Raw genomic sequence first — 13,486 nt, forward strand, 5'->3', positions numbered from 1 at the left:
AACAATTTTAACAGAGAAGCTTTAACTTTAGATACACGACGATGGAATCTCATATATATAGTTAACAGAAGATAATAGAAAAGTTGTAACTTTAAATATTGGTAAGAGTCATGCCACAATGTATCCTTTAATAAAAGAGCTATGGAAGATGTTGCTTTCAGTTCAAAACCATGGTCCGTGTAAACATAATAATCTTTTAGCAATTTTATTTTATAAGCAGACTTTTGATAGCACTATTATTATAATTTTTGTACAGATAACATGTAGCAGACAGATTATACAGGTTTAAACTGAAAAAAAAAATAGTTGGAGCCTTTTAGTAAAAGGAATGGAGTCTACAAAAATAGTTGTATGCCACTTTGCATAGCGAGCACACAATATTCTTTATAGTTAGTAAAAGGCGAAAGAATAGTTCGCTTTGTGCTCACTGCATGGCTGCGTGTCTTTTACCTACTTCACATGCTTGCTTTAAATAGCGGCTTGCACCTCTTTAACTTTCTCTAGACAACCGATGGGGGACTAACTCAACATATCATATCCTTTTCTTTTTCTACTTTTGTTCCTCTTTCTGCTTACTGATTAATCTAATACATATGAGTAACCTCTTCATCATCACCATAACCTCCACCTACCTAGCGTCGTTGACACCGTCGCCAACACCTCCACGAGCAGCTTTCAGTGTCTTCCACCAACTATGAGCATCATCTTCAAGCTTGTAAGTAGCTAGCCGAACTTTAAACACATCTTCGACACCTAGCACCTCAAACAGTTTCTCGATTTGCGCGATCCAGTTTTTAGCTTCAACTAGAGCAATAGCGGTACTAAAGGATTTCGGCTTTTGCTTTTGAAAACGCTCAAGCCAGGCATGAATACCAACAGGAGGATTCCAGGGTTGTTTCCTCCAGGAATGTTGCCTCCTGGATTCAGGGGCGGATTTGGTATGGGTTCCTCGGGTTCACGGGAACCCATTGATTTTCAAATTTTACGTTAAAAATATATATAAAAAATATTAGTGAACCCATAAGATTTTTAGAAGTGAATCCATATTAAAAAGTTTACGATGGTCAAGTGGTAAATTTCTTTAAAACCTTCCTAATTTTTTGGATTTTGAAAGGTCTCAAGTTCAAATCTTTCAAATGTCCACTTTGATTACATATTTTTTTTCTTTTTGGTAAGCAATCAATTTGCTATTAGTTTGGGTTTTATTTGAAATGCCTCAAGTTCAAGTTTTTCTAAATCCCATTTTAGTAACATTTTTTTTTCTTTTTGGTAAACCATTATTGTGTATTTAGTTGGGGTTTTTAATAGCTAAAAAAGAATGTTTTCGCTTCTAATTATTTGCGGACCTATTCACACATCACGCATCCACAACCCATTTATTGCGAACTTTTTTTTCATTTTTAATGACTTTAAATGTTTTTTAAATTAATATATTATTTTATTATGGCATCGTATTATATATATTCTACGACAAGGCACGACCGGCCCGAAAAACTTAATGCTTGGTTCTGTGAATTTTGAACACCGAAAAAATGTGAAGCCATATGAAAAAAAATCCTGGATCCGTCACTGCCTGGATTGTTGCCTCCAGGAATGTTACCTTCAGGATTGTTTGCCTTTGGGATTGTTGCCTCGGGGATTATTCTGCTGCAACTGTTGTATTAGGTTAGGGACTAAAGCCGTAATAGCCGCATTGACGGCGTTGGTAACAAGGGTCGCAAGAGGAGGGTCGCTTCCAGCATCATTCTCGTTTTGGTGGTTCATGCTTCTTGTAAGAGGCATCTGAAAGTAAGATAACGTATGAGCTGAAAGATAACGGAAGATGAAAAGAGAAATCCTAACCCGACGTCTACCCATTAACTCATATTTTTAGTTATTGCTCATATTTTTAATTATTGTTTAAATTTTCTACAAAAAAGAGCCTAGGCTGATGCCATAACTGTAACAATCCGATGCCATAACTGTAACAATCCAACCCAAAACACGTCACTATTACAAATATGAAATCAGTTTTGCAATTTAAATGAAATAAAGAAAATCCAATGGGCACAACAGCTCATTTCTATTGCCCAGTCTTGTAATTTTAAGATCAGTTTTTCAATTTTAGACTAAATATATTATGAGGCAAAGGCCACGCAAACACAGGCCTCCACTGCCACAAATTATGACTTAGGCTAAACCACTTGGGCCGACCATAGGCAGGCACCCCTCCTAAAGTGCAATGGAGGTCACCAACCTAGGCCATGGGTCTTCTTGATCGCACATTGACCCCATCCAGGTAAGCGAGTACTCCGAAGGCCTCTTCTCCTTTTTATACACAGCACCAACTCTTGGTCTTCTTTGACATCACCGATGTGGGATACCATCACATTGCTACTTCTTCTGCCTCTTCAGGATACAGTACTTTTTACCACAAGCACAACTTGCTATATATTTATGTTTTTTGTAATTGTATGTATATTATTTACATATCTCTGTTTTCTAAGCAAATGTTTTAGGATTAATGTTGATATCCCAAGTTTAAAGGGAAGCGACCTTATTTTGTGTCTGGATGGTCTTATTTGGTTCAAATCAAACTGCCTGCTATAGCTATTATACCAAACACATCAATGCAGATAACAACTTCCACTTAACTATAAACAACTTTATAGACACTCCAAACAGGTTACATTCTCTATTCAATGTTGACCACTCTCTTTTCAAACATCTGCATAATATACAACTTTGTATTTCATTAATCCAAGCCAACCAAAGATTTTGCAATCCTAAGGTCAAGAATGGACACATTTCATAATTGCCAGATCACGAACCAACAGCTAGTAAGCCTCCTCTCCTTTATCATAAACTACAAATCATCTAACTTCATAAATAATTTAGTTTACAGAAACCAGATAGCATAGATGGGCTCGAGGCTACACTTATTTATTTTCTTAACAAATTTAGTTTCTTCGGGCATAAAGAAGTACGGATAGAAACCCCTTCCCCTTCCGCTTATTTGTTTTGTTACTTATCAGAAATTACAAATTACAAAAATACTAATATAGTTTATAGTTACATCCTAATTTTAGGAAATACAAGGTGAAGGAATCTCATATGGTTAACACATGATAACATAGAAGTTTTACCTCTTTAGAGTTAGAGACTCAAAGTTTTACCTTTAAATATTGGTAAGAGTCATATGCTGCTTTCATTTCTTAACTATGGTCCATGTTCTCGTAATAACGCAAGCTTTTGATAGCACTATTACTATAACTATTCTACAGAAAACATGTGACAAACAAAGATTAAATAAGTTTAAATTGAAGCAATTAGTTGGAGTCTTTTAACAAAAGAAATGGCTCGTAAACAAAGATTAAGCAAGTTTAAACAGAAGCAATTAGTAAAAGGTGAAAGAATAGTTTGTTTTGTGCTAACTGGATGGCCGCATTACCTGCTTCACCTGCTTGCTTTAAATAGTGGCTTGCACCTCTTTAGCTTTCTCTAGAAAACCGATGTGGGACTGACTCCACATATCAATCATATCCTTTTCTTTTTCTACTTTTGTTCCTTTTTTCTGCTTACTAATTAATCTAATGCATATGAGTGACCTCTTCATCATCACCATAACCTCCACCTACCTATCCTCGTTGACACCGCCGCCAACACCACTTGCCTCGGCCATGCAGCCGCCTTACAAACACCTATAGTGGGTGAACTGTTTTTGATATCTTTTTTCTTTTTATCTAAAACTGTAAGTTCTAGCGCACGCCTATTTAAATTAAAACTTGTTTTGACCCGAAACAAAAGATATTTTAAAGCACCCCCTTTGACTCAAACCTGCTAGCTGACCGCTACCAGGCTTAACAGCTTAGGCTCACTAAAGTCAACGCAGAATTTCGCTCCGTTGACGCTAATTTGAACCATGGTTTGATTGTTAGGTTTGAAACAAAAAACAATTGTAACTGTCGATTATGAGCAGCGTTAAGGTGCATAACGCAAAGGCTGAACTAAGCACTAAGTGGAGCGTACGTAGATGCGGTATTATTTTAGAGTAGCCAGAAGAATCATATCCAACAATCGACATATGAAAACGGTCCAGGCCATATTCTATCATTGGACATAGCTGAGTTTACAGACCAACCCGTAGCAATAAATGTTTCAACACATTAGCAACCAGTTTATAAACAAAACTAAAGCATCAATCCTGCATAAACACATACAATTACGTTAATGTTTTGAGAATCTACGCTAAAAACGCAAGAAATTAGTACCTTTCTGGATAAGGCGGACGGTTCAAAGTACAACAAACAATTCGGCTTCTAAATGCTGATAATATCATCATCATCATCATCGTACTCAGTATATCCCACCAATAGCAAAGCTATGGTAGGGTCTGAGGAGGGTAAGATGTAGGCAGCCTTACCTCTGCCCCATAGGGATAGAGAGGCTGCTTCCGGTGAGACCCCCCGGCTCGATAGTAGTTTTGCATCAAGCCTTGGACATAAGGCACATAGCACTCAATCATCGGGACACCGGCTGATCGGTGCATGTACCCTTATCTTTCAGCTATCAATGCCACTACATGATGCCTGATTAACCATCCGTCACTTTTAACGTTATTTTCACGAGATTAGTAAAATAACGTCAAAATTAGTGCAATTTCACTTTTGCCCACCCGAGGGTTCACACATATATACATCATATGTGCGCACCGCAAGCAGGGCTGTTAAATGCTGATAATATCAACAACCAAAATTCTCAGATATAAAGACTTGTAACCATAATAAAATCTAATTCAACGCCATCTCGTTTCGCTAAATATTACACCCCACTGAAACCACTTGCTTATTAAAAACGCGGCTTGTTTAAAAAATTACTCGGTTTTAGAAATCGTTTGTATCGTCATCCTTTACCGGCCCATCTTCAAAGCCCGAACCCGGTGCAAGCTCATTTAGATCAAGAAACCTTCTTTTCCGTGCACCCGTTTCAAACTCGTCTTGTTCCGAGCTCTCTACCTTCATTGATGCCCCGTTTTGTTCTTCTTGATCAACCTTCGGGTCTTGCTCGATAACAGGTTGGTCAACCTTCATCCCTTCATTTTCGTTATCATTCTCGTTGTCATTTTCATTCTCATTACCATCATCAACATCATTATCGTTATCGTCATAATTCTCATTATCGTCATCCTCATCATAATCATCATTATTGTCGTTGGCGTCGGCTTCGTCACTACTTCCCATCGAAAACCCAGATTTCTCACTCCGTTCCGAGTGCTTATCCGAACTCTCGGAAGTCTCGGGCTGTTCCATCTCGGGCTCGGAATCTGAAAACTCAAACTGTTTGTAATTAATTCGGGTTCGCGCGGCCCGTCTACTACGTCTAGGGCCCTTTCTGATTTCATTAACCGATCTTAACTTCGTTTCACGACGGGTACGGCCCGATAACTTTTTAAATCTTTGCGGGCTTTCGTCACTATTTTCACTCGCACTTAATGATTCTTCACCTTCGTCTTCATCTTCTTCGTCTTCTCCATTATCGTCATCCCATCTATATTCTTCATCTCCTTCAGAACTACTCGACATCTTCCTTTCCTTTTTTCTTTTTAAATATTCTTCATCATACACCGCTTCACCGACTATATCATCCTCATCACCATCATCGTTATAATCGCTATCCATGCGTGCCTCGTTGTCTGAAACCGCTTCAACAAACTCGCGTGCAGAGTATCGTTGAGGTCTCTGCCTCCTTCGACTACTGCGTGTGAAAATGATAACGGGTCAAACGGGCCAATTGATTGTTTATCAATCAAACTTTGTTAAGAAAAAGGGATGTGAATAATTAACGAAGTACCTGCGGTCCAGTTGTTGAGATTCGTTATCCTCGTCACTCTCATCATAGTTGAGTGAATCAGGAGACGGTGGGCTGAAGGAGGTGTTATTGTTATTTTGTATAGTGGCAGGCGCGGGCCCACCACTCGATCTACCATTTGTGGAAGAATCGTGTCTCAAACCTTCTCTTCTTACAGTTGGTTCTAGTGACAGTTGCTTTCTTCTACAAAAGTCGAAAAGTCAATAATCTAAGTACAAGTGGCAAGAAGAACGGGTCGGGTCGGGTCGCCCAACAAACACTTTTTGAGCGTATTTATGAAAAAAAAGAATTGAAAAGGTTAAGGTGAAGAATGGAGTACTTGGTTATCTCGATGGCCTCATTGATTGATCGATCATAATCATCTATAAAATAATAATATAACGGTTTAATATGTTAAGAGGACCAAAGGACAACAAATATTTAAAAAAATAAAGTTAATAACTAAAGAATTAATCTTACCAAAAGTGTAGGAGACTTGTTTTCTACCACGGAGAGATCGGCCCGGACCAAGCCCATCTAAAATCATACCGTCTAAAAGAAGCGCCTCTCTATGTTGTTTCTTTAAAAGTCTCTCTTTCTTCTGCAATAATAAACAAAACAGCAATCATTTATCTTATTATTACCACTTCAAACAACAACAAAAAAATGAGTTACCTTTTGGACTTTCTCAATCTCCGGAAGCATGTCGTTCTTTAATTTCTTCCCGAGAGAAGCTTCCATTCTGTTTTTGCTAGAAAATAGCTTCTCCTGATGAACCATAAATGGGTCGCATTTTGTTGGCACGAGCAAAAAAAGAGAGAATAGATGTAAGAAAATCGGTCATGAAACTTACAGACACGTCTTGAAATTCATCCAACTTAGTTGCAACAGTTTCCCATTCGTAAGATGAAAACGAGTGTACATTTTTCCCCTTTCCTTTCTTCACTTCAACTTTTCTAATTTCACGGTACAACCTTTGACCGATGATAGGATCGCCTTCATACCTTTTCACCAACAAATAACACACAAACTATTAACTTAGCAGCCATCATATGTTGATTCTAATTGCATATTAACCATCATTTAACCTGGATTTTTGCATGTATAATGGTTTGTTTGCAATGAAAAGCGAAGATCCTAAATAAATAGATAATTAAAAGATATTGGTATATTACCAGAAAGAAACACCACGGGAATCACCACCCGTACGTTCTTTACGAAATGCAGAAAGGGGAACACCGTGCTTTATGGAGTCATCTATATAGCTTCTGATATCATCTTGCTGCAAGAATTACGCCATATACACTTCACCAATGGTTATTGAAATTAACATGACAATTAATAAAACCGGTACTTATTTCACATTTTCGCAAGAATAATAGTTTATAAAGAAAACAAAGACGAGCTACGGTTTAAAAAATCAACCACTCTTTAAAGAAAATGTTACCTCAACACGAATATCACATAAAGCTTTCAATATCACCACACGAACACCAGGATCAAGGTTCTTATATGTCTCAATTTCGGTCCTGAAAAACAAAATATTTAGCCATTTGCCAAAGAACAAAATATAACCCAAATTAACCCAATACAGATCACTGAGTCAAAATTGAAGCTTTTTATCCTAAATAAATGGCATGTATAAACTATAACCTACCCATGTGATGCAACTATAGGCAGTTCTCCTTCTGAAACCTGCAATAAACTTACAAAGTTAACTTTTCTGAATTATGATTAGTAACACTACAAAGAACCAAAATGATCAAAATAATTTACAAAAGTACCCAATGCCACCAATCTCTTAGCTTTCGGCATAGAACAATAACCCAAGTGTTTTGCCCTAAAGCCATCCGAGTAACTGGAGGTATTGCCTAAATAAAAGAACAAAAAAGAAAACAGTAAAGTTAATGTTTTTAAAGTGAAAAGTAAGTGCAAAAAGATGAAAATTGGTAGATATAAGCCAACTCATTGTACCCAAGTACATACATTAACACATTGTCTTGCTTTCAAGCTTTAGATTTTATAACTTCTAATTGGTTTACTACCACTCTGCATCTAGTTGAACATAATAGCCAAATCAATTCTCATGTATTAGATTTCATTGTTTTGCTTCAAGTGGTTCAAATGATTAACATCAATCAGTATTGTTATGGTTTACCTACGAGGTTATGCAGCATGCTAGTTGTTTATTAAAGTTTCTAAGATCTCACTCACGCACAAAAAAACACATATGATGAATCTTTTTTATAAAAAAACATGTCTTTGTCGGCAGTATGTTCTATCTAAAGGCAAAAACACCCTCTCGTACTTAAATCCTATAATATAAATATAAAATCTCTTGGAATTTGGTGATTTTGTAATTCATATGAAGTTCAAAACCTTATGATATCTTCAAACAAAGGCCACTAAATACAATTAAAACAAGAAAAATCCTATGTTAAGATGCACCAAAAAGAGGCAGTCATCATGTATTTTGTTAGATATATTCAAACTCAAAGATTACATAATAAACCATACCAAGAAATAATAATCAGAAGTTATAATGCCCTATTTCTATGCAAAGATACAATCTTTTTCATCTTCAAAACCAACCCAACAAACTATTCTGCCCGTAGCAACATACCCATCTAAACTTACCTACAAATGCACACTCAAATAACAAATTTTCATGAAATATACTTGCAATAATAATATTCTCGGCTGTATGAACATCATAACACCTTTAGCAGAAGAATATAAAGACCAAGCTACATCTAGTTGAACATAAAGACCAGATCACTTCTCATATTAGTTTATACTATGTACGTTTTCCAAGTTTTGCTTCAAGTGGTTCAAATAATTAACATCCATTTTGTACCGTTATGACTTATCCAAAAAGGTTATTGAGCATTGTACTTGCTCATTAAGGTTTCTAAGAATTCACGCAAGCCTAAAGAAAGAGCATATGATGGATCTTTCATATAAAAAAACATGTCTTTTGTTGGCAGTGTGTTCTATCTAAAGCCAAAAACACCCTTTCATACTTAATTCTTATAAAATAAATAAAAATCTATTAGAATTTGATAATCGGATATTTCAAATGAAGTTCAAAAACTTATCCTGTCTTCAAACAAGAACCACTAAATACAATTAAAACACGAAAAATCCTGTGTTAAGATGCATCAAAAGAAGCAGTCATCATGTTATTCTTAGATATGTTCCTATAACACAAAAATCCCTAATTAACCAGACTTTCGAACACAAGCAAACCACAATATACCAAGAAACAACAATAAGAAGTTTTAATGCCCTATTTCTACGCAAAGATACGATCTTTTTCATCTCCAAAACCAACCCGACAAATTATTCTACCCGTAGCAACGAACCCGTCTAAACCTACCAACAAATTTCAAGTAAAACACTTGCAAAAACAAAAATTCTCGAATGCATAAACATTATAAACAACCTTCAACAGAGGAATATGAATTTCACCCAACGTATTATTCGGCGTAATAAGCGCTGTCTCCAGCTCCTCAACCGAAAACTCCGCTTTAATATTCAACAAAGGCCTAAACACCTACACCACAAACACCATATTATTATTATTATATCCAACTTCACTAATCAAAACACAAACTTTAAATTAAAACCCTCACATTTAAAAAATTAAGAACTGATGCCAACTCCCACATGGACCGAATATTCCACCGGGGCAGCTGTGAGGGTTCGGGCTCTCCAACCAACGGCGTAACAATACCGCCATACGGGTTCGGCGGACTCGGCGGCTGCTCCTCCTCTTCGTCATCATCCTCCTCCACTTCCCGGCGAACCCTCCGGCGAGGCTTGTGGCGTCGTGCCACCACCACCGCCGCCTCCGCCACCGCCGCCTCGTAAATCCGAGCAGCCGATCGTGCAGTACACGCGCGTGACGGGCGTTCTCTCCTCACCACGCCGTTGGCAGCCGGTTTAACTTCGGACCGGATCGGAGACGAAGGGTGTTCGTCGGACATGGTTATGGGATCTTGAAGATAATAGAACTAGTATTAATATTAATAATAATATTATTATTAGTATACAAGAATCTATGAATTGGGGGTCATTTGATGTGAAATTGAGATCAATGGGAAGGTTTCTCTCTCTAGATTTGTGGGTAAGAGAGAGACAGTGAAGAAATTGAAGGAAAACTGTTGAAATTGGAGAGAATTTGAGTGACAAATTGAGGGTTTGATGGAAAAGAGGGCAAAAAGGGGGGGTTGTGTACGGGGAACAAATTCAGCAGTGAAACGACAGCGTTTTGCGACTGATTGATAGATAATTATAAGAGTGGAGTTAACCTTTGTTTTGGTGTTTTGAAGTTTGGAGTTTGGAATGACTTCCACTCTTCGCTAAAAGACTTTCTTGTTATGTACCAAATTGCCCTTCTCTTGTGTTTGTTTAGCGAGAGTTTGATTTATCTCTAACGTAATGGATCTGAAACGGTTTACGATTGATATGTTGAGGTGGCTGAGATTTAACCTTTTGAGGTAGCAAGCATAGATAGACGAGACGTTCTTTGATTTTAGGTTTTTTGGTATGAATTTTGTATAAGATTTTATGAAGGACGGTGTGTGATTTTTGAAGCGTTATGAAGTTGAATCTTGAGATACTTTGTATTTCACAAAATATGGTGATCGGATGGGTATTTTGGACGAGGGAGGTTATACGGAATCTAAAATAGGAATCGAAGCTTCGAAATTAAGTAAATGTGAATGTGTGAATAACTACTGTGATTCTTGAAATGATGGATTAGGTCATGATTATTGTTAGAACAACGTTTGGGTTTAACGTGGATATGTTGAGGTGGTCGAGATTAGAGCTTTGAGGTAACAAGCATAGATGAGATGGTTTTTGATCTAGCATCTTGATATAAATTTTTGTAATGAGGGATGGTGTGTGATTTTAGAAGAGTTTTAATGTCGATTCTTGAGTCGCTTCATATTTTACTAGATAATGGAGATTGGATGGTGTGCCCTTCTCTTTTTAATCTAGTTTCGGTGTTTGTTCAACGAATTTGATTTACCTCGCACATGATGGCCGGATTTGAACTGATTTATGATGGATGTGTTAATGTGGTTGAGATTTGACTCTTGAGGTAACAACTAACAAGCATAGCTGAGACGCTCTTTGATCTGGCTTATTTTGGTATGAATTTGGTAGAAGATTTTATGAAGAATGGTGTGTGATTTTTGAAGATTTTTAACGTTCAATCTTGAGTTGCTTCATGTTTTACAAGATATAGTGGATGGATGGATAGATGTTTTGGACAAAGGATGTTATTAGTTATATCGAACCTAAAATAGAAATTAAAGTACCCAAATTAATTAAATGTAAATATGTGAATGAATATTATGATTCTTGAGATGATAGATTAGCTAATAATTATCACTAGAACAAAATTCGGGTTTAAAATGGACAAATGATTATAGTTAGAACAATATTTGGGTTTAAAATAGATATGTTGAGGTGGTCCAAATTTTAACTTCGAGATAACAAGCATAGATGAGATGGTATTTGATCCAGCTTCTTGATATAAGAACTTTTTTTATAAGATTTTATGAAATACGGTGTGCGGTTTTTGAAGAGTTTTAAAGTTGAATCTTGAGTTGCTCTGTATTTCACAAGATACAGTGAAGATTTTTTTTATAATATTTTATAGGACAGTGTGCGATTTTTGAAAAGTTTTAAAGTTGAGCTGGAGTTGCTCTGTAAAAGATATAGTAATCGGATGTGCGTTTTGGACGAGGGAGGTTATACGGAATATAAACTGGGAATTGAAGTATCAAATTTAATTAAATGTGAATATGCTGCAATAACTATTATGATTCTTGAAATGATAGATTAGCTCATGATTATCATTAGAGCATCGTTTCGGTTTAAAATCGATGTGTTGAGGTCGTCGAGAGTTGACTTTGAGGTAACAAGCATAGATGAGATGATCTTTGATCTAGCTTCTCGATATGAAAGTTGCATAAAATTTAATGAGGGTCGCGATTTTATAAGAACTTTAAAGTCAAATTTTGAGTCAATTCATATTCTATAATAGATGATGATCAGATGGATGGGTTAAACAAGGGACCTTATACAAAACCTAAAATAGGAATTGAAGTATCAGGATTAATTAAACGTAAACATGCGAATGATAACTAAGATTCTTGAAATGTTAGATGAGTTAATGATTATCCTTATAATAACGTTTGGGTTATGTTATCATATAATTAATATTTTCTTTATCCAGTATAAAGATCTTTTATAATATTTTACAAGCTTTATATATCCGTGTTTAAAAAAATGACTATATCTATTTTGAATTCTTGATAAATAGTTTTCATTTGAAATTAGGAGTCAATCTCAAGCAACGTTCATTTTTGTAATTTGATCAATTTGTCGATTATAAGTTTCACATTGCTTGAAAAGAGTTTGTGTTTTGTTATTAGTAGTTTGATATTCAACTTCAATTGATAGATAACTAGTTAAGGTTGATTGATTTTATTTTATATCATTTTCTTCCTTTAGAGATGAACACTTGGTTAGACTTGCTATAGTTACACCATGCATTATCTTAGTTGAGTTAGGGCTTGTCCAATCGTATAAAACAATATAACACTACAACATCCTAATTCCAGTTTTATAAATAAATGAGAAGTCTTTAACATTGACTGGACTGTCAATTCGTAAAAGATGGGTCAATACGACTCGTTTAGATTATTATTGACAATATAGGGAAAAAATATTGGCTCTACCAGCAGATATTATTGTTATGAGATATGTTTAGAGGCTTAACGAAATGTTATGTGCTTAAATGAAAATTGGGTCTCTTTGAAGGATGGATGGATATCATATGTGACGGTTGATTGAGCACGTTTTCAGCCTCTCCTACCAAAATAACTAAGCATAGCTTTTCTTTGTATCTTTCCTTACCCCAATTTTAGTACCACCATCCACCAAGGCCTAACTCTTCTTTCTAGATCTACTTTTCACTCTTTTTCACGTCTCATTGTCTAAACGTAATGAATATTTTAAAATAAATAAAAATTCTAGTTAAACATCCCAATAAGCATGTACACATGTTTTGCAACTATTGCACACCTTCCTTGCTACTCATATATTTTTGAAGGTGTATTCGGCTCCTAAACCTTTGAACTAAGTGTCAAAAGTCCAGTCTAGTGTGTGGTTCTCATACGTGGTCCACAAGTTTCCAGGTTGAGGCGACCTTTGATTAGTTCAATAAATTCAGAGGGTTCTGATGAAATGCGGTTTATAAGTTGTATCGTGCTTAGAGGATGGGAAACCCCACTCAAATAAGAGGTTGGTCCATAGGATGGATCATTAACTTACTCGGATATTGAAGTTGATCTAGATGTTGGGTCAAAACACACTCGTTGGTTTATGAAAGGATGTTTAGATAAACTCGCATCTCGCAATAATTTCATACCAAAACCACACAAACAATTCCAGCAACAAATGACATACATTTGCCTTTTTTTTTTTGAACATACAAGCTTTCCTCCTACTATTTACATTATACCGCCAATGCCAGGAATCGAACCCTGGACCTCTCACCAAAAGGCCAAAGCCTTTACCATCCCACCAAAGTGGTGATGGCCATACATTTGCCTTTTACAATTCTAACTCAGTGGTCAAT

General features: G+C 36.2%; 1 protein-coding gene, 1 non-coding gene and 1 pseudogene across 3 annotated transcripts; all 3 read right to left on the reverse strand.

The window, feature by feature from the left end:
• Window positions 1–310: 310 nt before the first annotated feature.
• Window positions 311–437, reverse strand: LOC143542965 (U5 spliceosomal RNA; annotated as a pseudogene).
• A 1,688-nt stretch (window positions 438–2,125) lies between these two features.
• On the reverse strand, window positions 2,126–2,286 carry LOC143542962 (U1 spliceosomal RNA). Its single transcript, XR_013136988.1, has one exon. It is a non-coding gene; the product is annotated as a U1 spliceosomal RNA (small nuclear RNA).
• Window positions 2,287–4,706: 2,420 nt separating this feature from the next.
• Window positions 4,707–10,000, reverse strand: LOC143542946 (DDT domain-containing protein DDR4-like). Of its 2 annotated transcripts, none has more exons than XM_077035401.1 (12): window positions 9,462–10,000; window positions 9,272–9,382; window positions 7,611–7,697; window positions 7,484–7,521; window positions 7,274–7,355; window positions 7,002–7,108; window positions 6,680–6,830; window positions 6,502–6,594; window positions 6,307–6,427; window positions 6,167–6,209; window positions 5,830–6,030; window positions 4,707–5,730 (listed from the first exon to the last, which is right to left on the reverse strand). In XM_077035401.1, the coding sequence occupies exons 1-12, from the start codon at window positions 9,813–9,815 to the stop codon at window positions 4,863–4,865; spliced, it is 2,256 nt and encodes a 751-aa protein (XP_076891516.1). In that variant the 5' UTR covers window positions 9,816–10,000; the 3' UTR covers window positions 4,707–4,862. The 2 variants fall into 2 exon arrangements, with proteins under 2 accessions (XP_076891516.1, XP_076891515.1); XM_077035400.1 differs by having other exon boundaries at window positions 4,707–5,733; window positions 9,462–9,997.
• Between the last annotated feature and the right edge of the window lie 3,486 nt (window positions 10,001–13,486).

Source organism: Bidens hawaiensis, unplaced genomic scaffold (assembly GCF_021521415.1).
Source record: "Bidens hawaiensis isolate Kalapana, Puna unplaced genomic scaffold, B.hawaiensis_p1.1 tig00013006_1, whole genome shotgun sequence".
Taxonomy (NCBI): domain Eukaryota; kingdom Viridiplantae; phylum Streptophyta; class Magnoliopsida; order Asterales; family Asteraceae; genus Bidens; species Bidens hawaiensis.

What these genes read in the sequence shown, in the direction of transcription:
- LOC143542946 (XM_077035400.1), bottom strand. Translation starts at nt 9,815, where the DNA reads ATGTCCGACGAACACCCTTCGTCTCCGATCCGGTCCGAAGTTAAACCG. An exon ending in TCCCGTGGTGTTTCTTTCTG is followed by an intron (nt 6,831 to 7,001) that starts GTAATATACCAA and finishes GTTGGTGAAAAG; the next exon opens with GTATGAAGGCGATCCTATCA. An exon ending in ACAAGTCTCCTACACTTTTG is followed by an intron (nt 6,210 to 6,306) that starts GTAAGATTAATT and finishes ATTATTTTATAG; the next exon opens with ATGATTATGATCGATCAATC.